The 21,434-nt window shown below is 41.5% G+C and overlaps 1 protein-coding gene across 2 annotated transcripts in view; it reads right to left on the minus strand.

Annotated features, from left to right (window-relative positions):
* Positions 1-540: 540 nt before the first annotated feature.
* Positions 541-21,434, minus strand: part of LOC149185030 (transcription initiation factor TFIID subunit 7-like) — a 54,788-nt gene continuing 33,894 nt past the window's right edge. The window contains exons 3-6 of one of the 2 annotated variants that reach the window (XM_089417763.1): positions 1,644-1,777; positions 1,404-1,523; positions 1,243-1,316; positions 541-1,080 (exon numbers count right to left, since the gene is read on the minus strand). In XM_089417763.1, coding sequence (XP_089273889.1) covers positions 906-1,080; positions 1,243-1,316; positions 1,404-1,523; positions 1,644-1,777 — 503 coding nt within the window. In that variant the 3' untranslated portion in view covers positions 541-905. Of the gene's footprint in view, positions 1,083-1,242; positions 1,317-1,403; positions 1,524-1,643; positions 1,778-21,434 lie in introns of both variants that reach the window. The other variant, XM_089417764.1, reaches the window with a different exon arrangement.

Genomic DNA, 21,434 nt, shown 5'->3' on the forward strand with positions numbered 1-21,434 from the left:
ACTACCCATTCTGACCCTATTTGTTAGTGCAGTACCTACACCGGATATGCCCCATCTTAGCTTGCGCTGTTTTTTCTGTTAAGAGCCCTTCAACAATAGTTTCTGCCATAGTCTTTCTTTCTTTCCAAGGAAATTGTAGAAGGCCATTTTCCAAGAGAGGCCATTTCTTTTTTCGTAGACAAAAGTTTCCAGACCATCCTTGATTCCATTCCATTAATGTTATATTTTACATCCAGCTTGCTAAAAAATGACTCTGGAATCTGCACGTCCCCTTCTTGGGCTATTGGTTTACAACAGTGTGAGGAGTCATCCTGCAAGTCTATGAGATTTTCAACTTGTACCTCAATCCCTGAGTGCAGAGTCTACAGCAATGTTTATGGGTTTGATGATTGATCTCACTAAATATAAATGGTGTAATTTGGAGATATTGCATCTGCTTTTTAGAGCTTAAACAGGCATACCAGCCGTATGAGCAAGTCAACTAAGCCAATAATTATATGCATCTGCCAAGAATGAGAGGAAAAGCAAATAATACAAAGCTTGGATGAAATCTAAATTTCATTGCAGCTTTTTACGGATTTACAACATTTGTTGTGCATGGCCACAGTAATAGATCAACGCCATCACTACTTTATCCTTCAATGGAGGAGATACATGCTTGTTTTTCAAACATCTATAACTCCTGGCCAAAAATACAAATTTTACGATAGAGTTATCCTTTCAATAATAATGCTTGGAAGTCCTGAATACATTCATGCAAAATGTATAAACATAAATCATAATGTAGAGTATAAATTTGTACTCAATGCTCCCGAGTCCCAGCTCCATTTCACCAACTTTGTAGTTGCTACTTCCAGCCAAATATTTAAACCCAGAATTTCACTGAAGCAGAAGCATCTATTTCATCACATTGAGTCATCTGAATCATCACTCTCAGTTCTGTCTGGTTCATCATTCATCTCAGCATCATCATTCATTTCAGCGTCTGGAACATCTGCCTTTGCTGGTGGTTGGGAAACCATTTTCTCAGCTTCTTCTTCCCCTTCATCTTCTGCATCTTCTTCCTGTTCCACAACTTCAACATGTGCTACAGAAGTCGAGGACAAACAAGAAAACTTACACTAACAAACATTAGATTTTTCATTTCCCTAGCATTCAACAAGAATGCCCCTGAATAAGGGTAAAGCCTTGGTCCTAGAAAAGAACTTGCCAAAATATAAAAAGCCATCAGATTCTGGAAGGATATCAACATTGTGTGCCGTTCCTCCGGCCATGATGCTGATTATGTCCTTCTCAACCCTCTGAACAATCTCCGGCTGCAACACCATAAAAAAAAATTCAGTTGTAATATCACTTAAAATCTAATAGGAAACTCCAGTAAAGCTGTAAAACAAGATACATACATTTAGGTCTGGTTCTCTCCGAAACCGGCGTCTGCGAGCATCTCGCATTGGAGGTGTAAGACCATGTCTATATTCAGGGCCTTCAGGTTCTGGTTCATCCTTTTCTCTTACCATGATCATCTACAATGTCCAAAAATTGTTTAACAGACTAAAATAAATATTTTATGCTCAAACAGATCTCCTATCAAACTTTAATCAGTACAGTGACTCATCTAAAAAGACAAGGAGAAGAAATCTGACCTGGCCTACGTCAGCAGTTTTAATGAGCACACTGTCATCATAAGATTTATATGACTCAATAATGCAAGGAAGATCCAAGAGTGAGACTGGAAAGCGATTATTACCGATAACAAAGGTGCCAGTTCTCCCATCCTCTACAAACAAATAATGAGCACTGTTATTAGTTATTTAATGGCATTTTTCCATGAACACAGACTTCCCGGAGGAAAAAGAAAAAGGTTTCCAGCCTCATTAAAAACAAAACGTCCAGTATCCATGCTGTTTCCATCAAAAATATTTCCTTAAACACCAGTTTTCCTAATTACAGTGTTACCCGATAAGATCCCAAGGCAATCACCAAAGCATATATAATATAAAAGACAATTGCCCAAGTTTACCTGCTGGAGAAGATGGTCAATTTTGTTCAGAATGGAGATCTGTCACTTTCAACTAGTAGATTCCAAAATTGCTGATCAATCAATAGAATACAGGAAGCATGTTCCTAATTGGAGATCCTCTAAAGAACATATGGATGCCCAGAACACAAACGCTAGCAAGATCAATTCTAAGCAACATATGAATCCTAATCCAAGTGAAAGCAAACTCGGCATAGTTCTTCAGTTAATTGTGTATATATGCCATGGACAACTCCACAAGTATGCAATGTTCTCCTTGTGATCTTTCAATTGATATTCTTCCTTAATTTTCCTTCTTTTGATACTGATATCATTGAAATGCACTTTTTCACTTTTTAGAGATATATATAATCTTTGATATTCCTTTGATATGTTTTCTGGGGCACGTAAATTTCAATTAAAGCAACCGTATGTCCTTACTTTATATCAAGTCAAATTAAAAGTAAAAGCTTTATATATTTCGAATTGAAATTTAAAACCCCACAATAATATTAAACTGATTGTCACTCATGTTGCTAATCATTTGGCTAGTTCCATGACAACAAGTCCCCAGTTTGAATCTGTAACATACCCAGCTCCCTCAATGACTAACAAAGGTTATGGGGTACCCAAAATTTTCTTCTTCCTTTTACTAGCTTGACAATAAGCTCTGATACCACTTGGTCACACACCCTCAATAAATTTGTCCTAACCACACTTGCAAAAACCTGATTTTCAACTCTCATACATTTTCTCAAACACTTTACATGTAAACCTTTTTTCAAATACTTTATATACAACCAATTGAGTAGTATTTTTCTTGTATACATTTTGTCAAACATTTGGTATGAAATCAAATCAAAAACATTACTCTAATTCCACTTGTCAAACTAACTGAAACATACCAGTCAATCATGCAACTTTTGATTTTCATCTTTGAGGTATTTTATCAAATAGTTTGTATGCAAATTGTAATAGAACACCTTTAACGCATTTCTTCAAATTCTATGCCTGCAAATAGGCATATATCAACTACAGCAATATTATCATGCAACAATACTATCCCCATCCACAAAACAACATTTTCATTGGGACATTTCATCAAACAGTTTGTATGCAATGAATCATTAAAACATTTAAGCATTTCTTCAAACACTTTGCATGCAAACTAATATAACAAATTCCTCAGGGCATATCTCCTCAATTATAGCAGTCCAAGTTCTAAAAACTGAACCAGATGATCAGTGGGAGTTCCGTTCACTATGTTTCAGGTTTCTACTCACATCTTGGGACCAAGAAGCCTCAACGCTAGCCCTAGAAGGGCTCACACATGCATGATGTCATCATTTCCTCTCTTACAGCTCACACATGTGGGCAAGAGTTATGTTTTATCGTTGGCTACTAAGTCAGCTTGTGACCTAACTTGTGATCAGTGCATTATTTTATTATTTTGAGGGGCACTAGGCTAAAATTAGAAGTCAAACTCCTCATATAAGTAGAGAAGACATTCATTGTATCAAATGCTCATCAGAACTTGTGTAATTCGGCCTTCTTTTCTTGTGGAGAATTCAGATCTATGAATGCATTTTGATATTTGGAGCTAATTTGCTTATCTTTAGAGTTATTCTTTGGATCAAATGGATGGATTATCTTGCATGTTATCTTGTAAGCGTACTCACTGTTGAATATCTATTCTTTATATATCTAGTGTATAGAATGTTGAATCTAGGGTTTGCTATTGTGCCCTAATTTGTTGAAAATTTATTGAATGTTATCTAGATGTCACTATTGCATGCATTACTAATGAATAACATGTGAATGAATACCCTAATGGTGATCTTTTACTAGCTCTCCCATGAAAATTCCATTATCCATTGTATAGATAATTCCCTGAGCTTTGGTGATATGGGATCAAGATTTTGGCCTCCTAAGACTCCATACTCCCAAGGAACAAGGAACCAGTGCATTTTGTTAGTGATCAAACACATCTCTTACCTATAAACTCTTCTCTCTTCAATTCAACCCCTTTAAAGACAAGCTCACTAACTAGGGCTTGGTGTGAATCCTTAGGCAAAGAACATTTGTGGGATTAAAGAGCCTAAACATCAAGAGGATTGCATTTGCCCCATAATCTCTACCCTTTTGATGGGCATCCACTTCAATCTTGTCCATAAATTTCTTTTCCTTAGTTGTTTTCCCTAGGGTAAACCCTAGTCTAGTCTTGCTTCAACTTAGGGGCTTGTTTGAGGGTTTCATGTATCTTGATCTTGCTAATATATATTTTTGGAAACCCTCCCTCCCTACCTTGACCTTTGGCCATCACAACAACTCAACTTACCAATCAAGCCTTGGGTTTTGTGCCTCATTCCACAGGTCTCTACAAAGAAATCAAATTGCCCCCTATTGGAGCCTTGAGCCTAACTTGTGCCTTTCTTCTAGAAATCCTCATTGTATCACCTTGCACCATAACCTAAGGATATCCATTAGGTGACCTCACAACCGAGATTCCTCCCATCGGTGAAAATCCCATAAAGAGCAAAGGGTTTTGGTTGTGGTGACAGTGGGCCATCACCCCATTGTTGTCACTTGGTCTAGTGTTAGCCTTGTAGGGTTCCTCTCTCCAATCCAACAGGTCCTACATTATTTATTCCTAGGGTTAAGACCCTCTCAATTGATCCTTTTGTACTCCTTACCTAATTTTGCTAATTTGTTACATTGTTTGAGTAGTTACAAGAAGAAGTGAGGTTATTATCCTCTAGCGTCTCAAAGGTGGAATTAGAGAACTTATCTCTCAAGAAAATTAGGTTCAAGACACTCTACAGCCATCTAACGATGTCATACATGCACGATACTTGATCTTAAGAATATGTTTGATCCAGATGGATATTGGTGGCCACCTGCCAAGTCCACTTGGACCCCCACCATTGTTTCTTTCAACTTTTCAGTTTCCTTAATTGTAGCACAGTTTACTATTTTTAACAGTGTTTTGGGTCCTAAACTTCCAGAGCCGTTTTGAGGCCCTAAACGACGTTTTTTGGGAAAACTTGAAGCAACAAGGGTCCATGGACCGATGTTGCTCTTCCCAAAGTTGTAATTCTCAGATAGATCTTTCTAACGAGATACTGTGCGCATCAAACAGAGATCGTATGCCAAAGTTACGACCCTGGGAAGTTGATGTACCAATTTACCCAAACGGGGCCCACAGTTTGGTGTTTCATCTTCTGGGATTAGGTTTTCGGATGTTTAGGGTCTTCCATTGTTTCTCAACAATAAATAGGCCTTCGAGCCTCATTGTAACACCGTTCAAAGGCATGTAGCCGCCACATCTCTTCTCAGAGATAAGCTACCATCGCCCTAGCTGGTTTATTTCCATTTTTGTTTGTAAGCATATTTCAGTGTTTTACATTATTGAAATGAAGTATTATTTCCGTTGCATCTTTGTGTATATGGTTATCTCTGTATTTTGTTGCGTTCCTGTTTAAATCCGGATCAGTGGTATCAAAGCAGTCTGCTTTTTTCTCTGTTTTTCTTTGCATGTCCCCAACGAGGTCGGGATATAAGGAGTTAGGGCTTGAACTGGTCGAACCTTTGCAAGACCAGCCTCGCAAATCCCGACAGCCTCCCATGGCGGATGAAAAGAAAGACGAGGGGGCAGGAGATCCTATCAAAATCTTGCTCGAAGAAGCCCTCGAGCGAAAAAGGAACACGATGATGGACAACTTTGCTCAGATGCTTCAGCGGGTACCCAGGGGCGACACATCGGCTTCCAACAGCTACTCTGGAAACGCCACACCGTTTAAGGTACAAGTTAATTTTGAAATCCCCATATTCGAGGGTCAGATAGACGCAGATGTCGTCGATAAATGGTTAAATCTGCTAGAGGGTTATTTTTTTGTTCATGATTTTTCCAGTCGGGAAAAGATTATTTTCGCTCTTCTCAAAGCAGCCCCCCACGTCAAGGACTGGTGGGAAACCTACTGCGAGCATAAGGATGAAAGTACGGCTCACTATTTTCAGCGGCACCCACTTGGAATTCATTCGGGGATGCCATCAAGGAGCAGCACTACCCTGTTGGAAGCTATGAGGATCAATACATAAAGTGGACCACACTGCGGCAGGGAAGGTACCAAGACGTGCCGGAGTTCACCAATATTTCCCATACCCTTCGCACAAAGTTGGGTATCAAGGATTCGAAGCAGCATTTGGTACTCAAATACCGTGACTGCCTGCACAAGTACATCCAGGAAGAAATAGAATCACTGAACATCTCCTCGCTCGGCACTGCATACCGATATGCCATCAGGGTCGAACAGAAGTTTAAACAGAAGAAGCGAGACTTGGATCTGCGAATCCGAAGCAAAGGAAAGGTGCCCCCAAACCGTAGAACAAACGACAAAGCCAAGGCGGGGCGGCGCAAGACAACCCGCCAAAGCTGCAAGCAAAGAACAGCGCCGCGAAGCCGAAAAAGGACACGAGAAAGTGGTGTGAGTTCCATAAGAGCTCCAGTCACAACACAAGTGAGTGTCGGACCAAGCAATCACTGGTGGCTGAGCTAAAGGTTTCAGAATCGGATGCAGGTTCCGACTCTGAGTCAGAACCCAACAAGGGGAATGACAAAGGGAAGCAGATTATCGATGCGGAGCCCAACGCCACCATTGCCACCATGAAGATCCAAAAGGAGGAACCCGAAGATCCAGAGGAGGAGGAGCGTCTCTTCCACTCCCAGATGTGGGTAAAGGGCTCCCCGCTACAGTTCATTGTCGACAATGGGAGCCAAAAGAACCTCATTTCGGTAGAGGTCGTGAAGCGGCTGGGCTTACCAACCACAGCACATCCACAACCGTACACCATTGGGTGGCTTCACCAAGGACGGGATCTTCGCATGAGCCAGCAGTGTCGCCTTCCATACAACATCAAGCCTTTCACGGATGAGGTATTGTGTGACATTGCTCCCCTTGAAGTTTGTGATGTATTACTAGGACAACCATACTTGTGGAAGAAACATGTTGTGTATGAATCAAGGCCCCGTGTTGTTATTGTTACTTTGGGAACTAAGTTGTACAGGATACCGGAGGTAGCACCGCCTACCACCATCTCTTTGATTACTACAAAACAATGTAGTAAGCTCGTTTCCAAAACCGGGAAATTTGTTTTCCTGATGATACGCCCTCAAGGAAAGAAGAAGACGGTGGCCATGACCTCCAGACAGGGCCCCTCTGCACGACAACTACAGATGGACAAGGTCGTGGAGGAGTACGAGGACATCTTCACCTCCCCCGCAGGGGTTCATCTACATTGTTAGGTCAAGCACTCCATCGATCTAACCCTAGGTACGTCGCTGCCCAATGGACCAATCTATCGGCACTCCATTCTAGAGAATGATGAAATCAAGAGTAGATTCAAGAGCTATTGCAGAAAGGTCACATCCGTCCAAGTTCATCACCCCGTGGGAGCCCGATCGTGTTGGTACAGAAGAAGGATGGGACTTGGAGACTCTCTATTGACTATCGGGCGTTGAACAAGATCATTGTCTGTGATAAGTACCCAATACCACGGATTGATGACCTCTTGGACCAACTAAAGGGGGCAAAATATTTCAGCAAGATCGATTTGAAGTCAGGATATCACCAAGTACCAATCTAACCCTCCAATGTGTGGAAGATTGCCTTCAAAGCCAAGGAGGGCCTATTCGAATGGTTGGTGATGCCTTTCGGATTGACAAATACTCCTGCAACCTTCATGAGGCTAATGGATGACATCTTGTGACCATTCACCAACTCATTTGTAGTGGTATACTTGGATGACATCCTGATCTTCAGCCAGAGTTGGGAAGAGCACCTCCACCACATCCGACAAGTTCTCCAAACACTGCGGCAACACTAGTCATGTGCCAATTTGGAGAAATGCACTTTTGGCATGACCCAGGTTCAGTATCTGGGATACATTATTGATGAACAGGGGGTGCATGTGGATCCATCCAAGATCCAAGTCATTTGATATTGGCCATCTCCAACCACTCTAACAGAGCTCCGTAGCTTTCTAGGTCTTGCCAACTTCTACTGCAGGTTTGTGTTGGGATTTTCTCATATCACTTGGCCCTTGAGTCAAGTCACCAAGGGAGGAGCGAAAGCAAAATTCTTTTGGTCTGAATCTCAACAAAGGGCATTCACAGAGTTGAAAGATCGCCTCTGCATGGCACCCATGCTCGCATTACCAGACTTGCAACAACCATTTGAGGTCGAGACAGATGCCTCTGACTATGCTATTGGGGCAGTCCTTACTCAACACAGGCATCCAGTGGCATATCACAGTGAGACACTTTCAGACACAGTCCGGAAGTATCCCACTTATGACAAAGAGATGTATTCCATTGTGTAGGCCTACCGACAATGGAAGCATTACATTTTGGGGAAGGAAATGGTCATCCACACAGACCACCGACCCCTACAGTTCATACAGACCCAAGGGAAATTGCAGAATGATCGCCATCAGAAGTGGCCCACATACCTGCAACAGTTCCTTTTGAATATCAAGTATAAGAAGGGTAGCACCAATAATGTTGCAGATTGCCTCAGTCGAAAACCGATCATGGCGTTAACCACTGTGCTCAACTCTTGTGGGCACGAGACTTCTAATTGGCCACTTCTCTACAAAAGCGACCCAGAATTCGGCCACACATACCAAACACTCTTGGAGGGTCAGCATGTTCCAGATTTTCACCTCCAGGATGCCCTGTTATGCCACCTAGGTCACCTTTGTGTTCCTTCAATCGAGCGTGCCAAAGATGATTTGGGAAGCACACTACAGTCGGGCTGCTGGACATTTCGGGGTCGAGAAAACGATGGCAGTACTACAGAAGTATTTCTGTTGGCTGAATCTTTGACATGATGTCCAGAAGTACATCAGATCATGCACTGCCTGCGCCATTGCCAAACCGACCATCAAGAAGCAAGGCCTCTATACCCCGCTACCTACCCCTAATCGACCTTGGGAATCCATCTCCATGGATTACATGTCAGGTCTTCCTTCCACTAAGCATGGAAACGACTATGTTTTTGTGGTCGTCAACAGGTTCTCGAAGATGGCCATTATGGTCGCCTGCAAGAAGAATATCATAGCAGAAGCCACTGCTAAACTCTTCTTTGAACGAGTGTGGGTACACTTTGGGATCCCACAGTTTATCATCTCAGATCGGGACGCAGGTTCCTCAGTACATTTTGGTCCAATCTCTGGTCGATGCTCGACACCAAACTCACTAAGTCCACAGCCTTCCATCCTCAAACTGATGGCTAGACAGAGGTACAAGATGATCGTACACATTCTACGCATGTACAACTCAAAGCATCCACGCACATGGGACGAGAGCCTCCCCTATGTTCAACATAGCTACAAACGGGCTCTCCACAACTCGACTGGCCACAGCGCTTTTCAGGTGGGCTTGGGATTCCAGCCACTATGTCCCATTGATGTGGCCATGCCAGTTGTAGCTACTCAAGCAAATTCGGCTCATGTCCAGTCCGAAACAGATAAGGCAAACAGCTTCATTGAGCACATCCAACATATTTGCCAGCAGGTCCATGACATTCTGGAGAAATCAAATGCCAAGTACAAGCAGCGACATGATCAACATCGGGTGCCACACAAGTTTCAGGTGGGCGACAAAGTCTGGTTGCATTTGCAAAAGGAACGCCTTACCGGAGCCTATCGGAAACTCAAACCACTCTGATATGGTCCTTACACCATTACCAAGGTTGTGGGAGACAATGCATTTGAGCTCAGCATTCCCCCATTCCTTGGCCTGCACCCAGTGTTCAATGTGGACCGCCTTCGGCCATACTTTCCACCATTACTAGACACATCTGACATTGCAGAACAGCTCACACCCACAGAGTTAAATCCAGATTGCATGGAACAAGCTGCAACTGATCGGATCATGGACACACAAATCAAGCACACTCGCCAGCAGAATATCCAATTGTATCAAGTTGTCAAAGCAGGCCAACTCCTTCACCAAGGCAAGTGGCTCACTAGGGACCAAGTTCAGCAGAAGTTTCCTCATCTCATGGAGGAACTCAACGCAATGGGGAACATTGCTTCCTAAGGAGGGAGGAATGATCCAGATGGATATTGGTGGCCACCTGCCAAGTCCACTTGGACCCCCACCATTGTTTCTTTCAGCATTTCAGTTTCCTTAATTGTAGCACATTTTACTATTTTTGGCAGTTTTTCGGGTCCTGAACTTCCGTAGCCATTTTGAGGCCCTAAACAACGTTTTTTGGGAAAACTGAGAGCAACATGGGTCCATGGACCGATGTTGCTCTTCCCAAAGTTGTAGTTCTCAGATAGATCTTTCTAACGAGATACTGTGGGCGTCAAACAGAGATCGTATGCCAAAGTTACAACCCCGGGAAAGTTGATGTACCAATTTACCCAAACGGGGCCCACAATTTGGCGTTTCATCTTCTAGGGTTAGGTTTTTGGATGTTTAGGGTTTTCCATTATTTCTCAACAATAAACAGGTCTTCGAGACTCATTGTAACACAATTCAGAGGCATGTAGCCACCACATCTCTTCTCAGAGATAAGCTACCATCACCCTAGCTGGTTTATTTCCATTTCTGTTTGTAAGCATATTTCAGTATTTTACATTAATGAAATGAATTATTATTTCCGCTGCATCTTTGTGTATATGGTTATCTTTGTATTTTGTTACGTTCCTGTTTAAATCCGGATCAATGTTGATTTTTGGGTAGCTGCAGGAGGTATTCCCAAGCTATAAGTCGGCCCAATTAAAAGAGGGAAAATTGAATTTTGAATTTGAATTATGCTCAAGTCGGCCCCAGAGTATAGGTCGGCCCAGCACAAGGAGGCGTACCCCTTGGGCACCACAAGATCACTATAAATACAAACTCAGCATACATCTTTTGGACGCAATTTGGATCAACATTTCATCTGATTTTCTATTCACACATGCGAGATAGAGAGAAGATGGCCTCAGTCTAACTACAAGAAGGCCGAAAGGTTGTAGGGGTAACCTCTTGAGGGCCGAAAAGCCTCAGTGTGATAGCAATAGAGGTCAAGAAGCCTTAGAAGGTGGCAAAGAGGTGCAAAATTACCTCAAACCTATGGGAAGGCCAGCGAGGTAATGAATGGGGTTGCCATATTAGTATAGGAGATCATTGAGTGTTATTTCTTCAAGTCTGTTTGATAAAGGAGGTTCAAAGTTCAAAAATTTGGTTTTGAAGGCTGATAAGTACAGTGTCTAGAGGAAGAACATGCAACGTTAATAAATGGTGTTATTTCCCTGTGAATTAAGGAGGAAAAGATTTGACTACCATTAAAGTGCCTTGAAGAAGCCAAGTATAAGAAGAGTTGTGTATGCTCTCACAGCAGAAGGAAGGTTGATGTCTAGGCCAGATTACAAAGATCATTAAGGGCTTGTTTAGACCAGTTTGAGAACCTTTTGTGATGCATTTTACGGACAGTTGGAGAGCAAAACTCAGGAGCCGAGAAGGCATGCTAAGATGGTAGAAAATTTGACAAGTATGAAAAGACTTCCTTCAATTAATTTGAGCACGGACCTACAAACAAACCCTTGTTTACTATAGATTCAAACTTAAGACATTTTGATGTCATGGAGTTGACTCTTCACGAAAATGTTGTGGCTAAGATTGTTGACCTCATGCATCCTAATCAATTTGTCACACATATCCTTTGACTTCCTCAGCCTCGGCACATAAGTGATGACATTATCTCTGTTGGAAAATGTAACTAGGTTCGATCTTCATTAAATGTATTCGAGTCATCTTGTGATGTACTTGTCAAAAGAATAAAGAAATGAATTTTTATTATTATTGTGACTTATTAAAGCATGGGTTTCATGCTTGGATTACCATGTTTTAAAACAGTGCGAAACACGCATGTAAAAGAATATCGAATGAATTGATTAACCTGGAGCAAACAGCTCAATGATAATACAAAGATATTTACAATAATAGAAACATCAGGTTTCTATGTAGAATATAGAACAAACAGTTTCATCTAAGAAACTGCTAAAAGAATAAAAATAGAAACAGCTAAAAGACTGAGCATTACTAATTAGAGATATATTCTAATACCCTCCCTTAATGCTCAATCTATTTACAACACCAATAGACCCGCGGAATTTTACAAATTTATCAGGACCAAGAGGCTTGGTGAAAATGTCGGCGGGCTGCTCTGTTGTGGGAACATAGTGCAACTGAACTGAGCCGTCTTCAACCAGCTGTCGAATGTAGTGGCAGTGAGTTTCCACATGCTTTGTTCGTTCATGAAAGACTGGATTCTTGGCAAGTTTGAGCACTCCCTGATTATCACAAAACAGAGAAGTAGGCCCTGTCTGGAAAACATGCATATCTGCAAGCATACGACGAAGCCAAACTGCCTCACAGGCTGCCTTAACTGCTCCCCGATACTCTGCTTCTGTTGAGGAGAGAGCCACTGCCTGTTGCTTCTTACTAGTCCAAGTAACAGCACCAGATCCTAGACTAAACACATACCCAGCTGTAGATTTACGGTCATCAACCGAACCGGCCCAGTCAGAGTCAGTGTAGCCACTGAGAATAGGATTGGAGCTGCGAGTATATAAGAGGCCATAATCAGAAGTACCACGCACATATCGTAGCACCCGCTTTGCTGCTATCCAATGATCAGCTTTAGGAGCTGACATAAAGCGAGAAATGTAGCTTACTGCAAAACTGATGTCAGGTCTGGTAGCAGTAAGATAGATGAGACTGCCCACTAATTGCCTGAATGAAGTTTCATCCACAAGAGGAGAGGATGATTGTGTTGAAAGTTTGAGCCCTGGTTCCATAGGAGTCGTGGCCGGTTTGCAATCCTGCATTCTGAACCTTTCCACAAGATTTTTGGCATACTTGGACTGAGAAAGAAAGATCTGATTTTCAGTCTGCCACACTTCAACCCCCAGACAGTAATGAAGAAGTCCCAAGTCTGTCATCTCAAAAGTTCTGCATAGATCTTGTTTGATCCCATGGATCAAATGTGCAGAGCTGCCAGTAATGATAAGATCATCCACATAGACAACTACAAACAAGATATCATCACCAGTATGCTTGATATACAGGTTTGCATCAGATGGACTCCGCTGAAAACCCTGATCTGTCAGGTACTGATCAATTTTCATGTACCAAGCCCGAGGAGCTTGTTTCAATCCATAGATTGCTTTAACTAACCGACACACTTTATGTTCTTGACCAACAACCTTGAATCCTAGAGGCTGCGTCATGTAGACTTCTTCTTGGAGATCACCATTTAGGAAAGCACTCTTTACATCCATCTGATGAACTTTCCAATTGAACTGAGCTGCTAGGGCAAGCACAAGCCTTATGGTACTCATCTTGGCTGTAGGAGCAAAAGTCTCCTCATAGTCAATGCCTTCCTTCTGTGAGAACCCTCGAGCCACAAGACGAGCTTTATACTTGTCTATGGTTCCATCAGCTTTGTATTTCACTTTATAAACCCATTTGCAGCCTATGGGTTTTTTCTCTGCAGGAAGATCAGAAAGTGTCCATGTATGATTCTTCTGAAGACTTTGGAATTCGGCTTCCATAGCCTGTTCCCACTCAGATGTACCCTTAGCCTCTGAATAGGTTTGAGGCTCAACAATACTGTGTATGTTAGCCATAAGAGCAAAATTGACTGTAGACTGTTGTCTGTTCTTATGTCTAGAAGTTCTACCTTCAAGGAGCTCATCATCCCGGAGATCACCAATGGTTTTAGCCCACCATTTTGGCCGAAGAGTAGAGGAACCAATGTCAGGAGTAGAGGAACCAATATCAGGAGGAGGTGGAGAAGACTCAAGAGCAATAGGGGCCGCAAGAGGAGGGTTATTTTCTGGAGGAAGTTCAGATAGAGTATTATCAAATACTGATGCTACATCATCCCTCCCATCAGGTGGACCGACCGGAAGAAGAACACTGTGAGGCTGATCCTCAAAACACTGCTGAAAGAATCCTCTGTCCTCATCAAAGACTACATCCCGACTGAAGCTAAGACGACCAGTGGCTATATCTATCAGCCTATAGGCCTTGTGATGATCACTGTACCCTGTCATCATGAGTTTCTGGCTTTTGGAATCCAACTTAGAGCGCTTAGCAGCTGGAATCCAAACATATGCAACTGAGCCAAATACTTTGAGATGACTGATCTTAGGCTTACGGCCAGACCAAACCTCTTCAGGAGTCTTCCCTGTAACAGCCTGAGTGGGTGATCGGTTAAGAAGGTAAACAGCAGTAAATACTGCTTCAGCCCAGAATCTGTTTGGAACACTCCTGTGTTGTAACATGGAACGAGCCATTTCAACAACCGTGCGGTTGCGGCGCTCGACAACATTGTTCTGCTGAGGAGTGTAGGGTGCGGTTAACTGATGTTTGATGCCATGAATATCACAGAAATTGGCAAAAGCTGATGAACAAAATTCCCCCCCATTGTCGGTCCTAAGAGTCATGATGTTACAGCCAGACTCTTTTTCAACTAAGGTTTTAAACTTCTGAAAGGTACTAAGTGCATCAGATTTATTTTTTAGAAAATACACCCACATCTTTCTACTGAAGTCATCTACAATAAGTAAAAAATATTTGCAAGCAGTGATAGAAGCTGTATTCATAGGACCACAAATATCAGCATGAAGTAACTGGAGTACCTTAGATGCTCGCCAAGATTCTCCATTCTTGAATGAAGACCGATGTTGCTTTCCCGCTTGACAGGCGCCGCATACCCCCAACTGCTGAGTCTGAATGTCAGGTAATCCTGACACAAGTCCCTCCCGGGAGAGCTGAGAGAGATACTGCATATTTAGATGCCCATATCGCTGATGCCAAAGAGTACTGATGGGAGAGACACGTGCTGCTAGAGCCACTTCTGGAGAGTCACCGGTGTCAAGTAGCCTATATAGACCATGGTCCTCTAGGCCAACAGCAATTGTTAGACTAGTCTCCCTGTCAATAATAGAGCACTTGTGTGCACTGAACACAACATCAAGCTGAGGAGAATTCCTTATAATCTGGCTGACAGACAGCAGATTAATTTCCATACCAGGAACATAGTATACATTCATAAATATGAGTGTGCGCCCACCAGACTGAATTTGAACTGTACCTCTGCCAGCGACTGTGTACTTTTCACCTCCGCCAAATACCACGGAATCACTGAAAGGTGAGAAGTCAATAAACCAGTCACGCCTGTGAGAGAAATGGCGTGATGCACCAGAATCAATGTACCATGCAGAAGAAGGAACATGATCTGAAGACCTTTTAGCCATAAAGGCGTAAAAGGCTTGATTTCCTTCTAACATCAGATTGGTGAGCGTGGCCATTTTCCCAAAGGCAATACAGAAGTCCAGAAAAATATATCTCCACAGTCTAAAAAAAATAGTAATAGAGCAGATTCCACCGCTGTAGCTGTACCCTTCTTTCACAAGTCTTACTGTAGCAAATCTTAACAAATTCTGTTGTAAAAAATAAATGCTGTTGTGAAAGAAATAGACTTGCCCCAGAAAAATTTACTCAGATCTGATCACTCCACTTTTTTTTTTTTTTTAAAATGACTGTGATGCTGGATTGATCACGCTGTAATACTTACTTAAAAATGACTGTGATACTTTATTCTGGTCCCACCGCTTCAAATCATATCATAATAATTTTTAATCCACTTTCTAAACACAAAACGTGGATCTGGAAAATACCTTTGTCACTGCCGTCACGCGATTTGAAGAATTTCGCTGCCGTCACTCTGATCTGAATGTATATATACGACTGGACAGTGTTGACCACGGGTATAGTCTCGCTCTGTTTTTTTTTTTTTTTTTTTTTTAAAAAACATGCATTTCATAAATCGGATCTCAGCAAACACGTGACTGATTCTTATCACGTCGGGTTCTGTTGACGGGCTATCTGTTGACGGGCTAGCTATCTGTTGACGATGATATCTGTTGACGGATCGACGGGCTATATTTACTGCTGACGGGCTTGCAGGTTAACGGGCTTGCTGACCGAGCGTGCCTCTGTTGACGGGGTCTCCCTGTCGGATGACGATAACGATCTTATTTTGATAGACAAGCTGCAGCTAGGACAGTTCTTCTACGTGGACCGGCTTGAGTCGGGTTCCCCTGTTCCACGTCTGCACTGCGTTCGGCCTCTGCCAGGTAGGCACCCCTGTATAGGTAACCCGGAGGATCTGGTGGCCAGGGCTGTGCCTTCGGTGCAGAACGGTTTTGTTATACAGTCCGTGGAGTCGAACTCGAATTCAAAGGCGAATCCGAGCGGCACGGGTTTGAATGCAATGGATTTGAAGCACTCGAAGCCGAGAACGCAGATACCAAAATGCTGGAAGCCGTGAGGGTTTTAAAAATCAATATACGAGAGCTTGATTGAATATCCGAAGTGTATTCACAGGTTCCACAACTTCGAAGCAATGTAACCGGATTCGCCAGCCAAAACAAAATCCCGCTCCGACGAAGAAATTAACCGGATATGCGTGCTATTCCAGATATCGTGACAGAAAAAAATACTGAGATGCTACGTTCCCGTGGTTATCGATTCACCTTGAAAACGCTGGTACGAGACTAGGGTTGAATACTTCACTGACTGAAAACGCTGAGACTGAGAATTCACGGGCCACAAAAATAAACAAGACTTCAACACAGATAAACTGTTCAACCGACAAATCGACTGCTGCCCCCAGATTCAAAATGCCGGATTTAATTTCAAGAGAATTTCACGATCCCGAGTATCGCCACAAAGTTAATTCCTCATAATAAAGATAATGCAGGAGCAGAATCTCTTTCTATATCGAGATTGACGACTGTAAGCTTTTATCACAATGAGCAAAGCCGAAGCTAAGACTCAGTGAAGGCTACCTGGCTTACAGAGGGCTCGACCTTAGAAAGAAATGAAGAGGATAGCTGATCAAGAAATCTACAAACCCTGAGAGCAGTTTCGAAATGAACTCCTGAATTTTTCAAACTATGAAAAATTATTTCGAAAAAAATCCCTGTGCTCTGATACCATAAAACAGTGCGAAACACGCATGTAAAAGAATATCGAATGAATTGATTAACCTGGAGCAAACAGCTCAATGATAATACAAAGATATTTACAATAATAGAAACATCAGGTTTCTATGTAGAATATAGAACAAACAGTTTCATCTAAGAAACTGCTAAAAGAATAAAAATAGAAACAGCTAAAAGACTGAGCATTACTAATTAGAGATATATTCTAATATGTTTTAGGTCAAAGTACCCATTGAGGACTTCTAGGATTTATTCTTAGTCGATAAAGTCATTATACTTTTAAGGAGACCCTTCTTGGGCTTTTGAATAATGTAAAAAGATTTAGTATTGAGTCAAATGTAATTTTTGTATCCTCCACACCAAGTCGGCCTATAAGAGATCAAGTCGGCCTAAGGACATCAATTTGACCTCCCTTGAAGCCTAAAAATAGAAGCAATTCAAATTCATTTAGGGCATCTCATCTTAAGCTAGTTCGATATCTCTAAGGAAGTCGAAGAAGTGTGAAGTGGGTCTAAGGAAGTGCGAGTTGGATGGAGTCTACAGAGAAGAAGAACAACGAAATTTTGGTGCCCCTCTCTCTCTATTTTGTGCCCTAGTTGGGAGATCGAAGTCTTCCAAGTTTCGTTGATGCCAAAAATTGTCGGACGCCGGACGCTGCTACATAGTCTAAGTAGCTAAAAAAGAGGTCAAAGATCTAGGAGGCTGACTTGGTGTGGAGGGAGGTTTGGTCTTTGTCTAGGGTGAAGAGTCTCAAAGAATACTATTGAAAGGAAGAGAATTTTGACTGGGTTTTCCCCTCAAGGGGGGTTTTGCCCTGGCATAGTGCCTATATCTGGTGTCCATTGTTTTATGTGCTTTCGCTTTGATAATTGCTTGATGAACTAAAGAAAGAAGATATAAAGAAAGCTTAATAGGAATTCAAGAACATCACAAGTAATTATCAAGTATAAGAAAAAAATTCTACATTTCTGATTTTCTAACATGGTATCAGAGCTTTGGTGAAGAAAGAAGAAAAAGGCAGTCTTAAGCCCTTGATCGAGGAACCATTCAAATGGATTATCTCAGGGAAGGAGTCTACTATATTCAAGGAAAATGTCTAACACAATCAAGGGAGAGAACAAACTTGAAGGAGCCTCAAATTATAGATCTTAGAAGAAGAGGATTGACCTCATCCTTGAAAAGAACAAAGTACTTGACTTGGTCAAAAGAAAAGTAAAGAAGCCTATAGATGACTCTAGTGATGCTGACAAAGTAATGTTTAGAGAATTGGAAATGATGGCCATGACTCTAATTATAGAAGGAATAAAGGACAATCTTGTCTCATTTATAGTCAACATCAATCATGCTCAGGAAATGTATGCAGCCTTGTCAAAGTTGTTCACTATTAAGAACATTGGTCAAGTGGCAAGCTTAAAAAATGAACTAAGGACCACAAAAATGACTAAAAGAGATACAGTGGCCTCCTTCTTTGTGAAGATAGCAAAAATCAGATATGATCTTTTGGCCATTGATGAAATTGTTCTAGACAAAGAACTCGTGATCACCGTTCTATTAGGATTGCCATCTACTTCGAGTGTATTTGCTACAGGACTTAACAGTTGGAAGGAAGCTCCCACTTTTGAAGAACTATGGACTGCCTGCAATCATCTTTTGGACGCAATTTGGATCAACATCTCATCTAATTTTCTATTCACACGTGCGAGATAGAGAGAAGATGGCCTCAGTCTAACTACAAGAAGGCCGAAAGATTGTAGGGGTAACTCTGGAGGGCCGAAAAGCCTCAGTGTGATAGCAACAGAGGTCGAGAAGCAATAGAAGATAGCAAAGAGGTAAAAAATTACCTCAAACCTATGGGAAGGCCAGTGAGGTAATGAACGGGGTTGCCATATTAGCATAGGAGATCGTTGAGTGTTATTTCTTTAAGTCTGTTTGCTAAAGGAGGTTCAAAGTTCAAACATTTGGTTTTGAAGGTTGATAAGTACAGTGTCTGGAGGAAGAACGTGCAACGTTAATAAATGGTGTTATTTCCCTATGAATTAAGGAGGAAAAGATTTGACTGCCATTAAAGTGCCATGAAGAAGCCAAGTATAAGAAGAGTTGTGTATGCTCTCACAGCAGAAGGAAGGTCGATGTCTAGCCCAGATTACAAAGATCATTAAGGGCTTGTTTAGACCAGTTTGAGAACCTTTTGTGATGCATTTTAAGGATATTTGGAGAGCAAAACTCAGGAGCCAAGAAGGCATGCTAAGATGGTAGAAAATTTGACAAGTATGAAAAGACCTCCTTCAATTAATTTGAGCACGAACCTACAAACAAACCCTTGTTTACTATAGATTCAAACTTAAGACATTTTGATGTCATGGAGTTGACTCTTCACGAAAATGTTGTGGCTAATATTGTTGACCTCATGCATCCTAATCAATTTGTCACACATATCCTTTGACTTCCTCAGCCTGGGCGCATAAGTGATGACATTATCTCTATTGGAAAATGTAACTAGGTTTGGTCTTCATTAAATGTATTCGAGTCATCTTGTAATGTACTTGTCAAAAGAATAAAGAAATGAATTTTTATTATTATTGTGACTTATTAAAGCATGGGTTTCATGCTTGGATTACCATGTTTTAGGTCAAAGTCCCCATTGAGGACTTTTAGGATTTATTCTTAGTCAATAAAGTCATTATACTTTTAAGGAGACCCTTCTTGGGCTTTTGAATAATGTAAAAAGATTTAGTATTGAGTCAAATGTAATTTATGTATCCTCCACACCAAGTCGGCCTAGAAGAGATCAAGTCGGCCTAAGGACATCAATTTGACCTCCCTTGAAGCCTATAAATAGAAGTAATTCAAATTCATTTAGGGCATCTCATCTTAAGCTAGTTCGATATCTCTAAGGAAGCCGGAGAAGTGTGAAGTGGGTCTAAGGAAGTGCGAATTGGACGGAGTCTACAGAGAAGAAGAGAAACGAAATTTTGGTGCCTCTCTCTCTCTATTTTGTGCCCTAGTTGGGAGATCGAAGTCTTCCAAGTTTCACTGATGCCAGAAATTGTCGGATGCCGGAGGCTGCTACATAGTCTAAGTAGCTAAAAAGGAGGTCGAAGATCTAGGAGGCTGACTTGGTGTGGAGGGAGGATTGGTCTTTGTCTAGGGTGAAGAGTCTCAAAGAATACTATTGAAAGGAAGAGAATTTTGACTAGGTTTTCCCCTCGAGGGGGGTTTTGCCCTGGCATAGTGCCTATATCTGGTGTCCATTGTTTTATGTGCTTTCGCTTTGATAATTGCTTGATGAACTAAAGAAAGAAAATATAAAGAAAGCTTAATAGGAATTCAAGAACATCACAAGTAATTATCAAGTGTAAGAAAAAAATTCTACATTTCTGATTTTCTAACATGGTATTAGAGCTTTGGTGAAGAAAGAAGAAAAAGGCGGTCTTAAGCCCTTGATCGAGGAACCATTCAAATGGATTATCTCAGGGAAGGAGTCTACTATATTCAAGGAAAATGTCTAACACAATCAAGGGAGAGAACAAACTTGAAGGAGCCTCAAATTATAGATCTTGGAAGAAGAGGATTGACCTCATCCTTGAAAAGAACAAAGTACTTGACTTGGTCAAAGGAAAAGTAAAGAAGCCTATAGATGACTCTAGTGATGCTGACAAAGTAAAGTTTAGAGAATTGGAAATGATGGCCATGACTCTAATTATAGAAGGAATAAAGGACAATCTTGTCTCATTTATAGTCAACATCAATCATGCTCAAGAAATGTATGCAGCCTTGTCAAAGTTGTTCACTATTAAGAACATTGGTCAAGTGGAAAGCTTGAAAAATGAACTAAGGACCACAAAGATGACTAAAGAAGATACAGTGGCCTCCTTCTTTGTGAAGATAGCAAAAATCAGATATGATCTTGGGGCCATTGATGAAATTGTTCCAGATAAAGAACTCGTGATCACCGTTCTATTAGGATTGCCACCTACTTCGGGTGCATTTGCTACAGGACTTAACAGTTGGAAGGAAGCTCCCACTTTTGAAGAACAATGGACTGTCTGCAGTCAGGTAGAATTGAGGATCTCATTAGTTGCCAATTTTGAAGATGTTTCAAATGCTTACATTGCTCAACATAAAGGAAATAAATCAAAAGGACCAAAGAAGAAAGTTGACATGTCCAAAGTAGAATGCTATCAATGTCATAAGAAGGGTCACTACAAGAGTGATTGTCCCTAAAATCCAAGAAACAAGAAGAGAGAAAGAGATCCAGCCAATGTTGTTGAAGAGGAAGACCTAAAGAAAGCCAAACCCGAAGACTCTGACATAAGGGACTTACACTACTAAGTCCTTTGCTTGTAGC

Source organism: Pinus tabuliformis, chromosome 3_2 (genome assembly GCF_031772625.1).
Source record: "Pinus tabuliformis cultivar Carrire ecotype Pingquan chromosome 3_2, CPIR1, whole genome shotgun sequence".
Classification (NCBI taxonomy): domain Eukaryota; kingdom Viridiplantae; phylum Streptophyta; class Pinopsida; order Pinales; family Pinaceae; genus Pinus; species Pinus tabuliformis.